The sequence below is a fragment of the Phoenix dactylifera genome, chromosome 1, assembly GCF_009389715.1.
Source record: "Phoenix dactylifera cultivar Barhee BC4 chromosome 1, palm_55x_up_171113_PBpolish2nd_filt_p, whole genome shotgun sequence".
NCBI classification, from domain to species: Eukaryota; Viridiplantae; Streptophyta; class Magnoliopsida; order Arecales; family Arecaceae; genus Phoenix; species Phoenix dactylifera.
This window is the reverse complement of record NC_052392.1, coordinates 37,713,946-37,735,932: the sequence shown is the minus strand read 5'-3', so window position 1 is coordinate 37,735,932 and position 21,987 is coordinate 37,713,946. Positions and strand designations below refer to the sequence as shown.

At 38.5% G+C, this 21,987-nt stretch overlaps 1 protein-coding gene across 2 annotated transcripts; it reads left to right on the top strand.

The window, feature by feature from the left end:
- The first annotated feature begins 3,560 nt into the window (after window positions 1–3,560).
- On the top strand, window positions 3,561–21,983 carry LOC103722194 (transcriptional corepressor SEUSS). Of its 2 annotated transcripts, XM_008812670.4 has the most exons (12): window positions 3,561–3,785; window positions 3,947–4,092; window positions 4,191–5,591; window positions 5,695–5,814; window positions 6,043–6,091; window positions 6,279–6,493; window positions 6,595–6,663; window positions 6,764–6,861; window positions 14,535–14,628; window positions 19,494–19,563; window positions 20,187–20,458; window positions 20,675–21,983. In XM_008812670.4, the coding sequence occupies exons 3-12, from the start codon at window positions 4,569–4,571 to the stop codon at window positions 21,107–21,109; spliced, it is 2,445 nt and encodes an 814-aa protein (XP_008810892.2). In that variant the 5' UTR covers window positions 3,561–3,785; window positions 3,947–4,092; window positions 4,191–4,568; the 3' UTR covers window positions 21,110–21,983. The 2 variants fall into 2 exon arrangements, with proteins under 2 accessions (XP_008810892.2, XP_008810891.2); XM_008812669.4 differs by having other exon boundaries at window positions 3,562–3,785; window positions 20,187–21,983.
- The last annotated feature ends 4 nt before the right edge of the window (window positions 21,984–21,987 follow it).

Below are 21,987 nucleotides of genomic sequence, written 5' to 3'. Positions count from 1 at the left end.
AGATTTTACCGTCGCCGCTCGCACAATTAGCGTGTGAGAGGCACGTGAGCTACAAAATAGATGCTGCAATATCCAAATTGAGATAATTCAAATCTACATGAAATGATGGATATACACTCATTTTTTTGCTGCCAAATTCTAATATGCATGGGAAGCCCATTATAATTATGTTACAATTCTTCGATAAAATCTCTACCCCAACAAATATATATATATATATATAAAGAATAAATTAAAAATAAAATAGTTTAACTTAACAAAAAATAACATCTATTTTACTTTATTTCCCATGCACCTATTTGCTTGGATTACAATAGTTGTTTGATGATTTTGGAAGAAGTCGTTACACCATTAATATTTAATAACAAGTATTTGAATAATCTATTATTATACTCTCATCATTTTGGTACAAAACTTGTTAGTTATTAATTTTTAATAAGAATAACAATTACTATTTGCTTTTTTTTTTGTTTTTCTAAAGGGAATAATACTTTTTAGAATTTAAAATTTTCAACCAAAGTTACCTCCAGCTGCCCAGCATAAATTTTCATGCTTTGAAAAGTAATAATTTATATTAGAAAATATTTTTAAATGCCCATTATGCACACGCCAAAAGTAAGGCCGCAAATGTGTCGGGTTGCCCCATACCCTGATCAGACCCGACCTGTTTAGACCCAATCTGACCTATTTTGAAGGGCCCGTGGAGCCAGATCAGGTCCTAAAATTAGATTCGTTTTATTTTCTGGATTGGATCTAGGTTTACTGTATTCTGACCCAACCCGATCCCATCCATTTGAAATTTAGATAATTTTAAATTTTCAAAATGCCCATTATGCACACGTCAAAAATAACGCCGCAAATGTGTCGGGTTGCCCCGTGCTCCGATCGGACCCTGCCTGTTTAGATCCGACCCAACCCATTTTGGAGGTCTCGTAGAGCTAAGTCAGGTCCTAAAATTAGACTCTTTTTATTTTTTGGGTTGGGTCTAGGTTTACTGAATTCAGACCTGACCAGACCCATTTGAAATTTGGATAATTTTAAATTTTCAATTCTACGACTTGATCTGCCCTAATCCAAATCTGTAAAATTATTTGATCCTACGGGCTGCAGCTTGTGGAGGTGCAAACAAGTTTTGAAGCCATGGATAGTTGCTTCGAATCAGACCCAATCCGAATCCAATTTTTTTTGGGTTGAGTTACAGTTATATATAGATCCGATCCAATCAAAATAACCTATTGGATTAAAAATTATAGCGGTGGATCCGATCTGATCTTCTATTAGGTTGAATCTGGATACAAAATTAAAATCTAAATAAGAAATTGGGTTAGATTGCAGTCACTCGTAATTTGATTCAACTCGATCTATTTGCAACCATTGTCGAGAGTTCATGAGATGCATGATTGCATATTTGAAAGTTTTATTACCAGCCGATCCTCATTTTTGACGGCAAATCTTCAAAGTTGCACCGATCATTTGGTAGCCTTGTGGCATCATGAATTTTTATTATAGGAATTATAATGCAGACAATAACATCATCCTCTTTTTATTATTAGCTATTAAATTCTTGTCATGACGATGTCCATCATAGCAATTTATTCTAATCTTAATTTCAAATCATATATTATGAGATAAGATAATAACCGTTATATTAAACAAATAGCAACAATTTGGGGCCAAAAGCGTCAATCCAGCATAGATCTGTTGGGGAGCACTGATCTGACGTAGAGATTTCGCCAGTTGAAGGAGAGTTCTATTTAATGGACGGTCCAGATCGACGGACTCCGTTGGAGAGTCAAAATTTAAAAAAAAAACACCTGGGACCACCCTGCGTCCAGGCAAGTAGGAACACGTGGCAAATCATTGTCTCATTTCCCGCGCTTCCTTCCACCTCTCGGTGACTCCGAGAAAAGTCACCGCAATCATAGGGCCCCAGCGTCCTTGTCCCTTCCAGCCTTGCGTAACGCAGCCGGTCGGTGACGGAAAGCATGCGATCACCGCGAGAATCTATAGAGGCGCGCGTGAGGCCCGCATTGGCTCTCGCGCCGGAGAATACTGAGGAGTAATTCCGAGGGATGTTCGAGGGCATTACGGGCAGAAGAAAAGAAACCGTGGACCCCGCTACCGGTGCCGATGCCATGGGATGAGTCCATGTGCATGATGGATGGCTATGACGATGGGGATGTCGTTGATGCCAAAGAGAATGAGAAGAAGAAGATTTGACTCTTTTTGGGAGCAGAGGAGAGAGAATAAAGATGGCGAATGATGGTAGCCTTTGATATTTGTACTCGTTGCTCGGCTAGTGTAACCGGCAAAGACCGGTGGCTCCCAGGTTTCACATGAAACTCCTGAAGAGGTTCAATATTCTCATAAACTCCTTGCTTTTTGGGCTTGTGCTACTGTTGTCCGGCCTATGCTTTTTTTATTTATTTATTTATTTACCAAGATGCTAATAAAATTATCATCATTGCTTAATTTTATGCTACCATTGAACATATCATCTCTACGTATGGATAACCAATGGAAGTGAGATGAGTATTGGTTGCAAGGTGTATGGAGATAAACAAATATAATATGGCTAGGATGAAATTTTTTAAATTATCTTAATGTAAAAATTACCTATAATTTTGTTATCACCTTGGGTGCCTAGTAACCGGTTTATAATAATGAGTATTTCTAAATTTTCTAATATTAGTTTTCGCATCCATTACTTCTTAACTTCGATGCTTTCAAATATGAAAGATCTGATTTATACTTATTTAAAATATATTTGAATCATTGGTGTAATAAAAAATAAAATTTAATGAAGTACATATTTTAACAACGTTATACTAATGCATATAGTTTTTAAACACTAATCTAATATAGTTTTTATTTAATCATTTGCTTTTTGCATAAATAAAGAATATATAGAGATTATACTTAAAAGACTATAGAAAATATTAAAAGAGAAGTTTTAGAATGATATTTAGTACCAAAAATGTTAAATGATATTAAAATACATTATAGATAAATGATATATAACGAAAGATTCGATATTAGCATTGTTTATGTAGATGCAATTTTTGAATGATTGATTATTTTATGAATAACCTATATAAGTCTAGCATATACTTGATCATACACTATTATATTAACTTACAAGATTATATATTTTTGCATCACCAAAGTATATCATTTAAAATATTATTTATTTATCAATCAGATCATAAATGTCGATGTATATTTCAAGGCTGCAGGTCAAAATAACCCTTGATAATATATTCATGTTTTTGTGATGAAATAATGACTGTCATTCCCTAAATTAGGTAACGATTTTTTTGCTTTATCAGAAAGAAGAAAAAAAAAAAGGAACCGGTTTTACAAGGGAATACGAGTGATTATGAGACAATAGGTGCTTATTTATAGTTTGAAAACTGCTTGAGGGCTTATAAACAAAAGTCCTGTAAGCTGCAACCGCAACCTCCACTTGCGGGTCAAAAGGAGATACCAATCAAAATAAACGGGGTGGAGGTATCAAAAGTTTAATCAAATCTAAAGGAACTTTGACGTCCGCAAGGACAACACTCAATCCGGGGGAAGAAGGAAACCAGAGGAAGGAAATGTTTTTTTGAAAAAATTCCGAGGAAAAGAGGACAAGAGTCGCGGAGATGAAAGCAGTCTCTTTTTAGAGCTCGAAAGAAACCGTAACCCTAGAATCTGGAGTTCAAGCCAGAGAAGAGAAGAGACCGCCGGAGGAGTTCTTTCGAGCTGCTGCACCGAGGCCTCTTCTTGGGACTCGCAACCACGTAAGTCGATTCGATCGTCGGTTTCGAATTCCTTTTCGTTAGGGTTTTTCTGTTCCATTTCTCCCTGGTCTTCTTTGGCGACTTCTATTTCCGCTACATTCGAGGAATTGGATCAGACTGAGGCCCGGGTCATCTGATTCGGCTCGGATGTTATGATCTAGGTGGCGATCGAGGGATTCTCGCGGTCGTTTGCGACGCTTCCGGTGGTGTCTGAATCCGTGAGGGTGTTTTACCTTATGAGAAGAGGAAACGATCGTGTTTTTTGGGGTGTACGAGAAGAAAGATCGTATCTTGAGCTCTTCTGAAGGTGCTCTGCTTGCTTGGTTTCCATTGCTGGGAAAAGGATAGCATTTTTATCTTCCTTTCTTCTGATATTTTAGCTTTTTGTTCTGTTTTGTTTACCAGATTTCTACTTTCATTGTCGGTAGTGGAAAGCAAAAGGAGAAGAAAAAGAAAGCGTTAAAAAAGATTGGGTATTTAGGGGTATATCTGAGATCCGGTTATTGGTCCTTTTGGAGGTTTGGATAAAAATGGGATTCTTGAAGAGGGGGTGGAACCTATAGGATGTTGCAGGCCAGAGTTTATTGCTTGGTTTCCACTTCCCGTTGGTTATATTCTCTATCTGCCGATGTGTTTGAAGGCAGTCCTTCCTTGCTTTCAAGGGCCCATATAGAGTCTGCAAGGTTTGTTTGTTGTTATTCTTGCTAATTCTATAAGCCTATGTAACAAAATTTTCCCTTTTTAGTCTACATAGATCACCTGCTCCCTCCCCTTGAGCAAAAAATGGTGCCTTCCGGCTCTCCGACTCCGGTTGGAGGAGCCCAGTCGGTCCCTCAATCTCTTCTGAGGTCAAACTCCGGCATGTTGGGCGGAGCCCAGTCTAATTCTATCCCTTCTCAGCAACCTTTCTCTTCCCTGGTTTCTCCTCGAACCCACTTTAACAACAGCAACAACAATATGAGCTTGCTGGGTAACATTTCCAACGTATCATCACTCCTTAACCATTCATTTGGAAATGGAGGGCCTGTTTCTGGTGGTGGGCTCTCCAACCCTTCTGTGAACCTCCAACAGCGAGGTAGTGTTGGAAGTGCAGTTGATATGCTAGGTTCTGCTGAGCCTGATCCTCTATCCTTCACCTCTTCGTCTGGTCTGGGTCAGGGGCAGCACTTCCAGAATCCTTCTGGAAACCAGCTTGTGCAGGATCAGTCACAGCCTCAGCAACTTGAGGGGATACAGAACTTCCAACAACAGTTCTCAATGCCTCACAGTCAGCAGCAAACACAGCTCCGGGGAGGGCTGGGCAATGTGGGCAGCATGGGTCCTGTCAAGTTGGAGCCACAGATGTGTCCTGATAATAATGGTCCACCACAGCAATTACAGTCATTGCGCAGTCTAGGTGCTATGAAAATGGAACCTCAACAGCTGCAGTCTGTAAGAAGCTTAGGTTCTGTTAAACTGGAACACCAACATTCCGATTCATCATTGTTTCTGCAGCAGCAACAGCAGCAGCAGCAGCAACAACAGCAACAGCAGCAGCAGTTACTCCAAATGTCGAGGCAGCAGTCACCAGCTGCAGCTGCTCAAATTAATCTCTTACAGCAGCAGCGGATCATGCATCTGCAGCAGCAGCAGCAACAGCAGCAACAGCAGCAGCTTTTTAAGAACTTACCTCAGCAAAGAAACCAGCTGCAACAACAGCTTCAACAAAGTCTTCCTTTGAGACCTCAAGTGAAACCATTATATGAGCCTGGAATGTGTGCACGGCGTTTGACTCATTATATGTATCATCAGCAGCATAGACCAGAAGTAAGCTTCTCTTATTGCTGGATGTATTTGACTATTTCAGGGCAAAGCTGGCAGAAGAAGCACTATTTCTTTTTACACTCACATTTGCTTTTCCCTCATGAAGGATAACAATATTGAGTTCTGGCGAAAATTTGTTAATGAATACTTTGCTCCCAATGCCAAGAAGAGGTGGTGTGTTTCTCTCTATGGAAGTGGGCGTCAAACCACTGGTGTTTTTCCTCAGGTATGTCTAGATCTGATGAGAAGAATGAGCCAATTGTTCAAATGCACGCATGACTTGGGTTATTGTTGGTGAAGTTTGGAGTCATGCTTTTTCCTTCTCCCTGCTTATGCTTGAGTTGTGGTCTGCCCTGCTTGATATTTTTGCATCCTTGCATTTCAGTGAATGATAGCCTCTTTATTTTTTTGTGTTTGTGTATGTAATGAAGCATGTGTACCATGTTTTTTTCAGGATGTATGGCACTGTGAGATATGCAGTCGTAAACCTGGTCGTGGTTTTGGTATGTACCATCTTGCATCATGAATTTCTATCTTGCCTGTGCATTGTGTTGAATTAAATATATGTTTTGATCTAATTTTATGTTTATCTCCTCATCAATAAAGAATTATGTTTTACACTGTTATATATACTGCATTGGAGAGCTGCTTTGTTTATGTCATCTTGCTGTTTCTCATATGCAATTTCAGAAACTACCGTTGAGGTTCTGCCAAGACTATTCCAAATTAAATATGCTAGTGGTACTTTAGAGGAACTTTTATACGTTGACATGCCCCGTGAGTATCAGAATGCATCAGGCCAGATTGTCTTGGATTATGCTAAAGCAATTCAAGAGAGTGTATTTGAGCAATTACGTGTGGTACGTGAAGGTCAGCTGAGGATTGTTTTCTCCCCTGATCTAAAGGTAAAATTTTACTGAAGACGATTTCTGTTGCATTCTAGAAGACATCTTGTTTTGTTGCATCTCTTTGGGAATACTCAGTAGCTCTTTTTTTTTTTTTCTAGATTTGTTCCTGGGAATTCTGTGCTAGGCGTCATGAGGAGCTTATTCCTCGGAGGTTGTTAATACCCCAGGTATTAATTGATGCTTTTGTCACTTAAAACGTTATCTTTTGCTGGCTTTTGGTTTAATTTCAGCCTTTCTAGGTCTGAGGTAATTGATTCTTCTCTTCAGGTTAGTCAACTTGGAGCTGCATTGCAGAGATATCAGAATGCTGCGCAAAATGCATCATCTGGCTTATCTACCCAAGAGTTGCAAAATACTTGTAATTTGTAAGTCCATCTTTTCTATAGCATATTAAGTGTGTGCCATTTATGTCAAATTCTTTTGTTTCTTGGTTTTAAATTGCCTGAATCTATTTGATTGTGCTTGAGTATTTCTTTGGTTGCTTTGTACATGGTCATATGCATGTCTATAGTGTACAACTGTACATGCATATTTGGAAATGTTGACAAGTTAAGAACCTTTTCATTTTGGTGGACCTAGCTTTGTTCAAATGTCACGTTAAGAAACTTGGAGCTTTAGTCTTTTGTTAATTGCTTATATGCGTAAATGTACACACATGTAAATTTATCTTGGAATATACAGATGTATAAATATGTAACTATAACTATCTAGTTGGTACACATAATGCAGTTGCAAGATGTATTGATACATCATAATTATAATCATCTACCCTTCCTCGAACTATTTGGGGTCAGCTTTATGGATCCTCATTTTCCAAGTATTCCTATGTACGACCACCTCTGATTGTTGCAAGTTTTCCCAAATCCTTCTTCACAACCTCTATCCATGTTAATTTAGGTCTTCCTCTTCTTTTCTTATGACGTTCAATATAAACTAAAAGTATCTCTCCTTTTCGGAATCGCCTAAGATCTTTGTTATGTATGTCTTTACCATTTCATTCGATTTTCTACCATATTTTCCTTAATTTATGCAACTCGTATAGCTTTTCTAATTTATTCATTTCTTAATGTTTTTTCTAGTTTTAGGCCATGTTTGGTAGAGCTTTTGGTGGCCAGAAGGCACTTTTTGACCCTCCAAAAGTACTTTTGGATGGAATAGAGGTGTTTGGTAAAAAAATCGGAAAGCTGTTTTAGCTTTGTCAGAAAGTTAAAACAGCTTCTTGGGAGAAGCTCCAAAATGGAGCTTTTTTGAAAAAAAACACTTTTAGCATGCGTTGGAAAGCTGCTTTGATTTATAAAATTTTTTCTTTTTGCATCAAAATACTCATGATAAAATATTATAATTACAAAAATTTCCCAACAAAGGAAACAAGGAACCCAAAAATTAGTTCCTACAAATACTATATTAATAAAATATTAATATATAATGGTAACAATTATAATATTTTATATCTTTATTATTGTATTATACTATAAATATAATATTATATGTATTATATCATAATACATTGATATGTTATGTTATATAATATCAAATTATGTTATATTATTATGCTATAGTATGCAATATTGTATTACTGTATTATAATAATATTATATTATATTATAGTAATATTATACTATATCATATATTTATGTATTAATACATATTATATTTTATTATGCTTTGTTGTATAATATTATGAAATGTCCTTTATAGTCATTTTGTCATACCAAAAGTACTTTCTCAGTTTGTTTAGCAAACATATATTAAAGTTCCACAGTACTTTAGAAATGTAGTTACCAAACAGCAATTAGCTTTTTGTAAAAGCTCTACTTCCGAAAGCTCTGTCAAACGGGGCCTTACAATACCTCCATTTTAACCTTCTCAATTTTGCTACATTTAATTTGTTTTCATGTACTTTATTGTTTAGCGCTCAGAGCCATGCAAAATTTCCGGCCTTAATGTTATTCTATATTTTTACCCTTAAGTCGTGTGGGTATGTGCATGTCACATAATATTTCAGATGAACCTCTCTACTTCATCCAACCAATTCTAATTGTATCGCACATATCTACAACTATCTTTGATTATTTTTGTATAATTGGTCCTAAATAACAAAATCGGTCACTCTGTGTTGTCTCATTATTGATAAATAATAATATGATGTATTAATAACATGTTACTTATAATAGGGGCAGCCCAGAGTCTCATGCACCCATCATTGTGGGGTTTGGGGAGGGTTAGATATACACATCATTGCGTGCATGCGAAGAGGCTGTTCTGTGTTTTGAATCTGTGACTTCTAGGTCATGGAGCAACCTTACCTTTGTGCCAAGGCTCATCCTCAAATAGGATAATATAATATGATGCGGTATTGATAAGAGATAATATAACATGTTGAGTTATCTTAATAGGATGTAATGATCAATGATAATATAATATGTGAATTGCATGCAATTATATGACATCTTAATTACTGAAGTATGCTATATATCCATGTATTTAATTTTTCTGTTTGTTGATCGTTTATGTATTCTAGACCATCCTGGTGTGAGTAAATACTCAAACAGAACGTAGGATTTGGATGGTACTATTTGAGCAGTTCTTTATTATTGGATGGTATATTGAACTATTGTCATTATTGTGCATTTTCGTTTTATAGACAATGCATACATGAAAACTTTAAATATATAGTACATACTATAGTTGTTAGGAACAACACTAGAACTGTAAGAGTAAATATAAGAAAAAGAAAAGCTATGGATGACCAATCATGGTTCACCCTGTAAAAATGAGAACATAGGAGGTTTGCATGGTATAGATTGTTTGTTTATGGTAAAGCGTAAACAAGCTATATCAAAATCAGATATTGAAAGAATATGCCTCTTGGAGATTCCTTTCATGGTTTGAAAGGGAGGGTACTTTGGAAGAAAATTGACAGAAAAAATGGCATGGGTTTATAGGCATAAAAGACATGCATGTATATGACATACATACCAAGTTATAAATTTATGCTTATCATACTTGTGGTGGTTAGGCATTGGCATTGCAATATGCTAGCGCACACCAACACAGAAAGATACAGAAGTCTGTGTAATGAATGGAAATAGCTAGACAGTTAATTAATTGATCTTTGGAATTTCAAGGCCATGAAGTATCTTATATGCATGCTCATTATTGTCCAACATGTCTCCGTTGGCATTTTCGAATAACTCGTCATACAACCCCAAACAACTTTTTATATGCATTAACACCACAGACATGCTCAAGTTTCATGTCAAAAAATACATGGGACGTGTAACAGGTTCCCCGCCCCCACCCCCTCCTCCAAAAAAAAAAAGAAACACATTGTAAGTTTTATAGCCTACATTTGATACCATAGGAAGCTCATGTACTAGTAATAGGAAAGTCCTGTTGGTACGTATTAGCTTAAATTAAAATGAACCATTCGATATCAAGCCGTTTATTTTTTGTTTTACCAAGCTGCTCCTTAGGTTGCTAACATTGTTTTTAAAAATGGAATAGTCAATCCCTAGGTGTTTGCTTTAAATGGAGTTCCCACCGGGTCCCCAGAATGGCTTGATTTGGGTGCCTTGTATCGTGTCCATGTTGGCCTGCTTTCTCGAGTCTATAATTGGGTTTTGCGGGGTAGGACCTTGCTCCCTAGCCACTTTTCTTGACTTAGCTAGAGATAGGCATTTGAAGGAATGGTAAGGTCATATGATGGCTGAAGAATGTCGGGGAAAACATGGAGAAAATAAGGGCTTAAAATTTTCTTTGTAGGGCCTTTTCTTTCTAATAGGTATTGTATTGCAAGAAAGGTATGGACAAAATTCTTAGTTTTTTGAAATTTTCTTTTATTGACTTCACTTTCACCCTTTTCTTATGATCCAAATGATGCCTTAGGATGCAAGATGGTTTGTGAGCGTGGTCCGCAGTACTGGAACTGGTCCCTGTGCCGGTAGGCTGGCAGTATGGTACGGTATTTTATGTGCCATGCTGTTTCAGCAAATATCGACAAAAAAAAAACCAGAAGGGAGGGGGAGGGGGAGGAGAGAGAGGAAAAGAAGGAGGGAGGGTGGGAGAGGGCAGTGGAGATAAGAGGGAGGTGGGGAAGGGAGGGGAGAGAGAAGGAAAGAGAGGAAAAGAGAGAGGAAGAGGGAGAGTGAGAGGAATGAAGGGGGAGAGAGGGAGAGGGTGGTGGAGATTGAGAGAGGCAGAGGGAGGGGGGAGAGATGACTTTCGAAACCCTCTCTCCTCCATGGCTTCGAAACTAGGTTGGAGCCTCCGATTTGAAATGAAACAAGGGCTCCGTGCCTTTTTTATTTTTTTTCGAAATTTTTTAAGTGAAACAAAAACCCTCTCCCCCTCTCTCCACCTCTTTCGGTCTCCGTTATCCTCTCCCTCTCCTTCATCTCCCTCCCTCCCTCCCTCCTTGTCTCTCTTTTCCTCTCTTTCCTTCTTCCTCTCTCCTTCCCTTGCCGGTTTCTCAAACTGAGGGGTGGAATTGTGCCAATCCGCCCCCGGTAGGGTACGACATGCCTCGTATCGTCCAATTCGAGATGGTACGACTAGGGTCTGCGGTACCGATGGTACCGGTGAGGACCGGTTTCGGTACGGTACCGGTACCGAACCGATCGAGATAGGAAAAACAAAACAAAAAATATGCCTCGGATGCGCGAATGCGCGCGCGCTCGTGCGCGTCCGCGTTGCCACAGAGTGGCATTAAATGCCACTCTGTGCGGCAATTAAAGCCCACGCGGGGTAGCCCGTGGGGAACCGCGTGCGGCTGCGGTTCTCTGCGCGTGGAACGCAAGCGGGCGCGAGAGGACTCGCGTTTCCCCACTCGCCCCCGCATGAGGGTTTTTTTTCCCCTTTGTTTTTTTCCTCCTCTTCTTCCCAAACCCTCCTTCCCCTCTCTCCACTCTTCTCCTCTCTTTTCTGGCTCCCCCCGTTCTCCCGCGAGCAAGGAAGGAAGAGAGGTCCCTCTCGCGAGCAAGGAAGAGAGGTCCTCCTTTTTCCGGTACTTGCCTTCTCTTCTTCTTCTATTACTTTCTTTTCTTCTTCCTCTTCTTCTCTTCTTTCTTCCTCTTCTTCCTCCTCTTCTTCCTCGCTTCTACCGGTGCCAGTCGCACCGGTTTCGGTTCGGTACCGATTTTCATAGCCGAACCATATCGGTAGCTGTCGGCACCGGTTCGGTACAGCCGGAACCGACCAGTTTTGGTCGGTTCGGCAGACCTTGGGTACGACGTACGTTGGCTAAGGACTGTTGCTTGATCCAATTTGGATCTTATTCATACCTTAAGTTCAAATCATGCGTTGGGTTTTTGGTGACTATAACCATCAAGTCATATTCCATGTATTTGGGGTTGGCTTTATGAGTCCTCCATAAAGGAATACTATTTAGGGACTCCTATGTAGTTATTTAAGCTTTTCGATGTATTTTCTCGTAACTTCCATCCATATTATTTTAGGCTTTCCCCTCCTACATCCTTCCAAACAAATTACAGCTCCTCTTGTCGCTAGAGTCTCGTTTGATCTTCATTGCACATGGCTATACCATATTAGTCAATTTTCCATCATCTTGTCCTTAGTTTGTGCAACTCAAACAATTCCTCTAATGTATTCATTCGTTATCTTTCTAGTTTTAACACATCCATCAAAGTCTCATTTTTGCTACGGTCATTTGTTTTTTAAAATTCTTTTTATCGTCCGCTAGTTTTATCCTTGCAATATCGTAGGTAAGGTATGTCGTTTTGATACCAAACACCATAATGGTGCCATCCTATTATAATGTCGGTATGGGAGGTGGTTCGGCATACCGACACTTGGTATGTCTTCTGTACCACGTACCAGTACCGACCGATACGATAAACATTGATTGTAGGCTTTGTTATAAAATTTCCATTTAACTTTCCAAGCTATATGTTGATCTCATAAATTTCCATTAAGTTGCCAAGCCAATACCTAGAAGCACCTCTCCAACCTAAATATGTCTATCCCATTACACATATTTTCATCTCTCTCTATTATATTGTATAATAGATTCCAAATAAGGAAACCTATCACTTTCTGGTGTCTCTTGTCCATCAATCTTCTCTCTCTCTCTCTCTCTCTGTGATTAAAATTGCATTCTGTACACTTTGTCTTTGCTCTGCTGATTTTTCAGCCCTTATTCTTTTAAGTTTTCTTTTATGAATCCGATTTAGCATCTAATCTACCAGTTTTCTCATCAACCAATACTATATCATCTATGAATAGCCTTCAAGATGGTGTGTCTTCCTGCATATTACCACAAACTGAGATGGACTCTAGTCAGGTCAGGTACGGATCTTGTAGAAATAGCATCGATCTGATTGGACCTGGACAGGTTCAATTAGACCTTGTCAAAACAAGTACAAGAATTTAGGTCTGGCCTGTCAAACATAAACTCCTCCAGAGGTGACTCAAGAAGGGAGAGTCCAGACCCACCAAGTTTCAAGTTGGGCGTAGGCCCTAATCTTAAAACCTATGCTGGTTTCAGGTTGGATTTCTGACAAGCTGGACCTAAATATGACGTGACCACTTGCATGCCTAGCTGCACTCTGATATTAATTGGGTGAAAGAATAATTGATGTATTTTCTGGGATGTTGTACCAATTGCCTTGTAGTAAAATGCAATATTGAAGCATCATTTTTCCAACATTAGGCAGAGTGGGCAAGGTTGCACTTGTTCTAGGTTTGAAATGCCATGTTTTGCATGGGGAACATTAGCTGACTGTTCAGGGCAAATCTTTGGGTCATGGGGTTGGTTCCGGAATCATGCTGCATTTTGTGTTATAGATGAAGAAAGTTGTTAAATTTTCTTTTCTAATTGCAGCATCGTGGCTGTTGCTGAAATTAGGGACGTGATTAGCTAGAAAAACACTTACAGGATGCAAGGGGCTTCCTACATAGTAGGTGGGTTTGATAGAACAAAGAGAGATGCCATGGGTAGCCGTTGAAATTTGGAATATGTAAAACTGCTTATTAGATGTTTCTAGAAGTGGATTATTAGCCTAGTGTGTTTGTGGAAGCGAAATATTATGTTCCTGCGGAGTTAAAGAGTGCTCATGGAACATTGATAACTAAGGCGATGAAGACATAAGTAGTGATGAAAAAATGTGGAAGCAACTGCTTGGCAAGATTATTGAAAGCTGAATACCAATGGTCATGTGACTAGGGAGAAACAGGGCCTTAAACTTCGTGTTAAAGGAGTTGGATATAAGATCAAGGTGTGCAGCTGCAAAGAATTATGGATGGCTTAGCTGCCAGCAAATGGAGGTTTTAAGCAGCCAAAGTTGACAAAGACGGATAAGTCATGGGTTGATGTGACTTCAAGATGGCCATGGGGTATGTTTATGAAACTGTGCCATGGCTAGACAATATTAAGCCTTGACTTTCCAAAATTTGCTGGAAGTCAACAAACTTTAAAAGGTTGGGGTTTATTGCAGTATTTGGCTAAGAGTGTCAGGTGCAAGTATGTCTCCAAGAGTTGGATCTTCTAGCATGTAAGAATTTATTCTTTTAGACCTATATCCAAATGTGATACCTAGTAGTCTCAGGTGTAGTTGCTTGGTGTTAAACCAAATGGTCTGGTAATGTGAAGGTCTAGCTAGAATGGTTTGTTTGCAGCTTGTTTGTTATATAGGTGAGTCCCTCCTATATTTATGAAGCTTATTCTTTCAACAAGAAGTTTTCCCGATAAGGGACTTCTGCTAGTATTTGTGTTGACTTACCAAGAAAATTACAATTAAAAAAGATATTTTTACATGCTTTTAAGATCCCTTGCACTAGAACGCTTATTCTTTCCACAAAAAAATGCTATTGTTTCTATATTTGGATATCATTTTGCAAGTTTCTGCACATTGAATTACTTCTCTCTCCTTTTTTAAAAAAATAATCTCTTTATATTCGTGTGATGATAATTAATTGGGCATGCTAAATGGCAAGCAACATTTTTGAAAAAATATATTTTAAATATTTTTTATTTGAATAAGCAAAACTTAGCTGAGAATTTTCTGGAATTGCTCGACAGATTTGTGGCATCTGCTCGCCAGTTGGCTAAAGCTTTGGAGGTACCGCTAGTAAATGATTTAGGATATACCAAAAGATATGTTCGCTGTCTTCAGGTAGGCTGCTGTCTGATACTACATTTTCTTCATAACATGGTAACAGGCTTCACCTGTTCATCTGAATTCTTGATTTTGTACATGCAATGATTGATGCTTGCATTAGCTATATTTGGGTATTGGAATCTTCTCTATTCTTAGTTCAATAATATGTATTTGAAATTATGCTATGAGATCACAAATGACTTGCCTCCACGAGCTAAATCTTGATGTCTAGAGACATATTTGTAATCACAAAAAATTCCATTAAAAAAGCTGAATAATATCAGAATTAATATGAGAACAAGGTGGGAAATGGTTATGAGACAGTTTGGATCTGTGGATTCCAAAGTTCAGTCCGAAGGGTCTGGAGAGGAGGGTCTGTTTTAAGTTATTTTCCAGTTTATTGAATTAATCCTTGGTTAGGTATGGAACAAACAAGTCTCCATTCGGCATGCAGCCATATCAATTTATATGCATGTTTCGTTATCTGCTGAGTACGGCAACCAAAAACACACACCCAACTGCCTTTGCAAGCTTCAAGTTGAATCATCAGTTTTCCTTGGGCATGAAACTAAACAAAAGGTAGACAAAATTTATATGGGAGGTGAACCATCCATGCAGAACCTTCTGCGCGCGCGTGCGTGCGAAAAATTTATTTCTGCCTGGGCCAATTACAAGTTGGAGGCAGAGAATTGGCTTCTGTTAGGTAGAATTAGGCATGTTGTTCTGCTATGTTCATTGTCATCGCCAAGTTTTTAGGTGCATTTAAAAAAGCTCCAACGTTAATGTACAGTTATGTTCAAGGTGCTTAGGTTTAAAATGAACACTGCCACCAAGCTGAAAAAAGTTCTATACTAAGATCATTATTTGAATTGGTTCAGTTTTGCTTGGATAACTTGTAAATGAAGTTGAAGAAGTTTGTAATTCTGTGATCACCACATGAGAGCATACATTGTAATATTGTGATATCAGGATATATACACTGAAGTTACACTTGGGCCAGAATATGTTTGATTAATATACACGGAGAAATCTGCTGCCTAGGGAAGACAAGCGAATGCACTCTTTATGATACCTTGGAACTTTTATCAAATCTTTGGAACTTTCCACTTACGTAATGGAAAAAATTAACAAACAATTAAAAGAGGTAGGAACAAAGTGGAACCAAGGAAAAAATAACCATGGTTTTTTCTGGTATCTGTTGTTTCGCTGATCATACAAAATTATACCAGGAAAAATTCCTAGTCTGGTCCGACTCTTGAGGATAAGGTTATTCCTGCAAACTATGCTTTTTCATATGGAAACACTGACCTATCCAATAATGATTTAAATCATATCCAAGGATTACTTGTGGCTTAAGCTAATAATTATGTAATTAAGTTCCTTTTTTCCAAAGCCAATGCTCTTAGTCCAACGCACCCCCATCCCCTTGATATATAATCTTTCAAAATTGATATCTTGAATCATACATAAGAATGATCCCAAGACTGCAAGTCAGAAGGATATTTCCAAAATAAACAAATAAATGTGTTTTTTATTCAACGTCCTAAAGTCTCCAAAAGATCTATTCATATAATATTTTTTCATGGCTGCTACCATATGGTGAACTATCTTTTCACTTCAGAGGGTCCCTGAAAAAGCTTTTAGCAAAAATAAAATTAGATCCATCTTCAGTTTGGTGCAACATGGCATCAGTCGCATCCTCATCTTCTATCTCAAGTTAATCTCAGGTATGTTCCTGCATAGCTGCCAACCATAGAATAAGAAAGCAATGTGGAACAAAATCACCCGTCGTTCTCATGGAAGACATTCATGACATTGACCTTGAAAAGCTTTTAGCAAAAATAAAGTTTGGACCATTGCTAGTTTGGTGCAACATGGCTCCAATCTCATCCGCATCTTCTATCTCAAGTTAATCTTTGGTATGCTCCTGTGTACCCTCCAACCCTAGAAAAGGAAGGCAATGCAGAATAGAAATCACCTGTCGAACTCACAGTAGACATTCATGAGCTCTGTAGTTGATCCCGAAACGCTTTTGGCAAAAATAAAATTAGAACCATCTCCTGTTTGGTACAACATGACAACAATCTCATCCGCATCTTCTATCTCAAAGTTAATCTCAGGTATGCTTCTGTGTACCCTCCGACCATAAATTAGGAAAGCAGAGTGGAATAAATAATACCTATCGCATTTGTGGAAGACATTCACAAGCATCTGTAGTTGATCCTGGAAAATACATGTTTTTATCCTGACCTTTGACCTTCAGATTGTAGCAGGTCGACTGGTCAGCCGGTTTGTTATCCTCTTGCCTGGATCCATCATTCATGGTGGTTTATGGGTGCGTGGCAGAGGATGAGCCAAGGAGGGCAGGACTCCTGCTACATGGGTTCAGTGGGAAGATGGGATGATGAAAAGAATAAAGTGAAAGGAGAAAGAAAAAGAACAAGTAAGATAAAGAAAATAGCATCGATGATTTTATCTGAAAATGGTTGTATGGGTTTGGGTACTTCTCATGCAAAACTTTTTTTTTTTTTTTTTGGTGGGGCTAGGGCAAAAAATTATTTTTTTTGGTTCCCATGTAGTTGACAGTTCCCTGGGAATGCTCAATTCCCATGAATTACATTGGAATTTCAGTGCACCCAAACTGGGCCTAGGCTCTTGGTCCAAACTATGATATGTGGCAATTATTTGATTTTGTAATTTTGTTTTGTAATGAGTATATTGCAAGATTTTGATCATGCCAAAGAGCCTATCCTAGTACTGAATTTAGTGTGGGATGAACCCTCTAATCAGTGTTGACTCCAGTAGCTGCCTGTTCATGCATTAGCAGAAATGCCTAAGCACTTATTGCCTATCTACTTCCCTGTCTCTAATATCAATATGTAAATCTTGATTCGACACTATAATAATCTTTTAATGAGTCACGATGTGGTTTAGCATTTATAAATTAATCTTCATTTTTATGCTATAATGTCAATCTAATTTTAAATAAGTGAAAGCACGTCTTCATTATTTCTTTCTCTTATCATCATAAGTTAATACGTTATCTTTATGTTTAATAAGGAAAACTGTAAATATTTTCTTCTCTTTTTTCCTGGTTTGCAAGCTTACCGCATGTGTACCCAAAAAAATAGTGTTCTTAAAGGAAAGTGTAGTAGCATATTCAATCATGCAAATTAGTCCTGGATGGGAAATATCCTTGGGATATAATAGGATAAAAGCTTGGTTTGGATAAGATGTTATCCTATCGTAGTGGTTGCGTCATAACATCAATGGTTTGCCAACACTAGGATTACTTCTTCATTAAAAGACAAAAATGATCTTTCTTACCCTTATGAAGTGGTTAATGAGGGTAATTTTTGGTTGTTTCAAAAGTTGAGTGGGTAAGTGGGATACAAAAGCCTGGATAGTCCAGTTTCCATTGGTTGGGTGGAACCATGGTACAAGGTCATCTCAGCGATGACTGAATTTTCTAGGATTTGCTTATCCATGTACCATATATGGATGCTTGTCCAGATAGAGGTGTCATCCAGCCATTTTTGGCGCCTTTCCAATTTCCAAACTGGTTGTGACTATGTTTTTTGTTTGTCTTGTATACCTCCATCGCTGATCTATATCTAATGTTGGCATGGTGAGGTAGGCATTCCATCGCAGCCATGTATAGGTGTGAACGGTAAACACAACCTTTGTTCAAGAATGTTTTCACACTAAAGTTACATGAAGTCAGACATGCATGAAAGAATTGTAGGTGAACTGTAAGCCTTATGCCTTATTTTCTGCAGTTACCAAGATGAGATTTAGTATTTCTGGTAGTCATGCATAATGCTTACTACTGTCCACTATCGCTGGTCTAATATCCAAAGTCTAGGCTTGTGGTTTACTGCATTCTTTTTGATCTGTTATATTTTTATGTGTTTGTTTTATCAATGAAGGATCTTCATAGCTTATAGCTCATGCCTGGAGGCTTTCTATTTTATTGGATCTATTTTTATTGAATACAAAGAAGTTGTAATAATTTTCAAATTCCAGAAACCTGTAAATCAAATCGATCTATCAAAATGCCAGTTTAATGTTTGTGACGTGCATCTCTGAGATAGTTTGAAGGATTCACGAGTGGGGAAGGATTGTTGCAGAAACACCTAAAATGAGTTAAAAAAAAAAAGCTCATGCATGGGTTGGCTTATTTTTAACTAGTCCTTGTGATTAACCCAATATTTCCCTTCTAGGGTATCATGGCCTTATCTGCGGCTTCTGAGGTGGAAAAAAATGTATTCTAAAATATTTTGTTTGCCCAACTTTGTCCAGATCCTCTTGAAGTTCTGTAAATGTTTATAATCACTTGTAGGAAATTCCTTTGATTTATATCAACTTTGTTACGAGCTTCTATGGGATAATTTTTGAACGCCATCATGTGTTCTTATCAGATGCCCTCTCTCTTCAATATAACCTGAGCTTTTTATCAAGGTGGCTGACAAAGGAAACACAATTATAAGCAAAGAACACCTAATGCTTAAAACCAGCATCTTAATAAATGGCCTGGAATAGCTTTTATGTTTTTGTCTATATGAGCTAAATATGGTTGATGAATCACCTTTAGCATCATTATTTTCTTTTTAGTCACTGATATTTGCAGCATATACGTGATCTACTGCTTTGGGAGAGAGGATGCCTTTCTTCTTGTTGGCTGACTAGAAAAAGTGCATCTGGCCAGCGACCAAACAGGATCGTTTACTAGGACAGGAAAAAAAAAGTAGTGTTTAGATACTTTGTTCTGCATCATGCCTTCGCTGTCCTATTTACCCTTATTGCACTTTTTCTCTTGAACAAAGCAAGATTTGTTTTGGAACTAAGAAATTCACTTTTGCTAAACGGTCCTTATGCAGATATCAGAGGTGGTAAATAGTATGAAGGATCTGATTGACTATAGCAGAGAAACAGCGAGAGGACCTATGGGTAAATTCTGCTATTCTTTATAAAAACTTCTCTGCAAGTTATCATTGTAAGAAAATGTTTACCATCCGTTTTCTGCTATTTTTTCTGCTCTGGTAGCTCCTGTGAGTTGATGTACACTTTAAATATGTTATTAATTAAGTAAAATATGCTTAACATTGGTGGTCTGATATTTTAGATCAAAGAAAAAGCTTCTCAAAATGCAACTTTTAGTTAGTCCTCAGTCTAATGAGAAGTTTTACAATGTTCAGAGGTCTCTAATTCTAAAAATCATGTTTTTATCCTTTTCAATAATTTGAAATTTTTGAATTTTTAGAGTTCAGATTATGAAACTATTTGATTGCTAGAAGAAGAGGGTTTAACATGGAAAATTTAAAAGGAGAGATGGTAATTTGGAAAATTCTATACAAAGTAAAAGTTTCCCTTGTTTTTGATTTCAGAGTTTTCTGTGAAATGCCACTCTTTCTTTCTTTTGTTATTTCTTTTTTTTTGTTGGGGTTGGGGGGCGATGGAGGAGTGGAGGTTGTGGTGGTGATCACTTGTCAAAGTTTCATTCCATCTGTATTTTTTCTTCTTTTTTATTTTCTTTTCTTCTGGGTTCACACGCGTCTTTACATTTTGTTCAGATAGCCTGATCAATTTCCCTCGAAGGACTACTGTTTCTTCAAACCTCCGTTCTCAACTGGCTCAGCAATGTGAGGAGCAGCAAAACATTGCCCAGAACTCGAACCACAATGATCAGACTGCTACTCATGCAACAGGTGTGCAACTTTCTTCTGCTAGCAATGGTGTTGTGAGTGCAAATAATTCCCTTAATGCTCCGCCATCCACCGGTGCTACGTCTGCCATAGCTGGGCTCCTCCACCAAAACTCAGTGAACTCCAGGCAAGAAAACCAGGTGAGCAGCGTGACCAGCCCCTATGGTGGTGGGAACAGTGTTCAAATACCATCGGCTAGTTCTTCCAATTCACTGCCACCTTCCCAGCCCAATCCTTCATCTCCATTCCCCTCACCAACACCATCCACATCAAACAACAATACAACCCCAACCTCTCATAACACCACCCTTATGAGCTCAGCTAATTCACCTGCAAATATGTCTACAATCCAGCAGCCGTCAACACAGTCGCATGAAGCTGATCCAACAGAGTCGCAGAGTTCGATGCGGCAGATCTTGCAAGAGATGATGATTCCCTCTCAGCTAAATGGTGTCAATACCCTGGGAAATGAGATGAAGGGAATTAATGGTATGACACCAGCTCTGAATGGAGGCAACTACTTGGTAGGAAATGGCATGGCAAACAGTTCAGGCGTCAGTGGCATGGGGTTTGGGAGTTTGGGAGGGATTGGTCTATCGGCAACGCAGAGTGGGTTAAGGGCCGCAATGGTAAACAATGCCATGAGCATGAATGGGAGGGTTGGAGTGAATCATATGCCACAAGATCCAACAGCTGTGAACCACCAGCAGCAGCAGGATATGGGAAGCAGGCTGTTGGGTGGGCTTGGACCGGTCAACAGCTTTAATAATCTTCAGTTTGATTGGAACTAGGGAACCTCACTTGGCTTAATTACATGATCCAAAGTGTGAGAGGATTGCGAGCAGATTCTTGCAAGTATGAGTTAAACCTAAGCTCAACTTGGGAAAGCCCTTTCTGTACTAATCTCTGACGAAGAATGGATGTCTAATTAGCTTCTTTCATATAATCCTGGCCTCTTTGTTCTCCTTGTAAATCGGCAGAGTTCTGACTTGGATGCAAGGTCTCTTCTTTATGTCATGCTTCAACGATAAATTCTTTTAGAGGCACATAACCAATGGGAGGAGTGTATTTATAACAGAGGTGAGAGAGAGGAGGAAAGCACAATCTCCCTGGTAGTTCTTGATGCTATTTCATTACAGTTGGAAGGGGCAATCTAAGCATGAGCTTGACCTCAGTTCTCTGGAAGAGATGTATCTTATTGTCCAAGAAATTTGTAAGCCGAATTTCCTTTTGTCTGTTTCTTTTTTCCTTATAATTTTTTTCTCTTGCAGTGTGAAAGAAATCATGATTTCAAAGGTCCAAGTGCATGTGAATTGTGCTGATTCTGTTTCCCTCAACCAGTGTGATTGGTTGGCTGACCATTTTGGCATATTAGAATGTTTTCTATAACGGAGGTTAGAGTGGGGGAAAGCATGCATGGCTTGCGAGTTCTCTTTGGTGCAATGCCCTCGGGCTTATCCGACTGTAACTCATCTGGACATTTTGTTAGTTTTTGATGCTGTTTTACTATGGTTGAAGGGGTGGTCCAAGCTTTCCATCTTGGGTGGGAGCTCTGTGAAAGAGTTTTATCCAATCATCCTAGAAATTTGTTATGAAATTTGCTTGGCAGCCTTTATTTTCCTTGTTTCTTTTAGGTTTTCTCATTTGGAAGAAATCTTGATTGCAGAGG

Excerpts from the sequence above, each read along its gene's own strand:
- LOC103722194 (XM_008812669.4), top strand. The coding sequence starts at position 4,569 with ATGGTGCCTTCCGGCTCTCCGACTCCGGTTGGAGGAGCCCAGTCGGTC. Across the intron at positions 5,592-5,694 it reads ATCAGCAGCATAGACCAGAA|GATAACAATATTGAGTTCTG; the intron begins GTAAGCTTCTCT and ends TCCCTCATGAAG. Across the intron at positions 14,629-19,493 it reads GATATGTTCGCTGTCTTCAG|ATATCAGAGGTGGTAAATAG; the intron begins GTAGGCTGCTGT and ends GTCCTTATGCAG.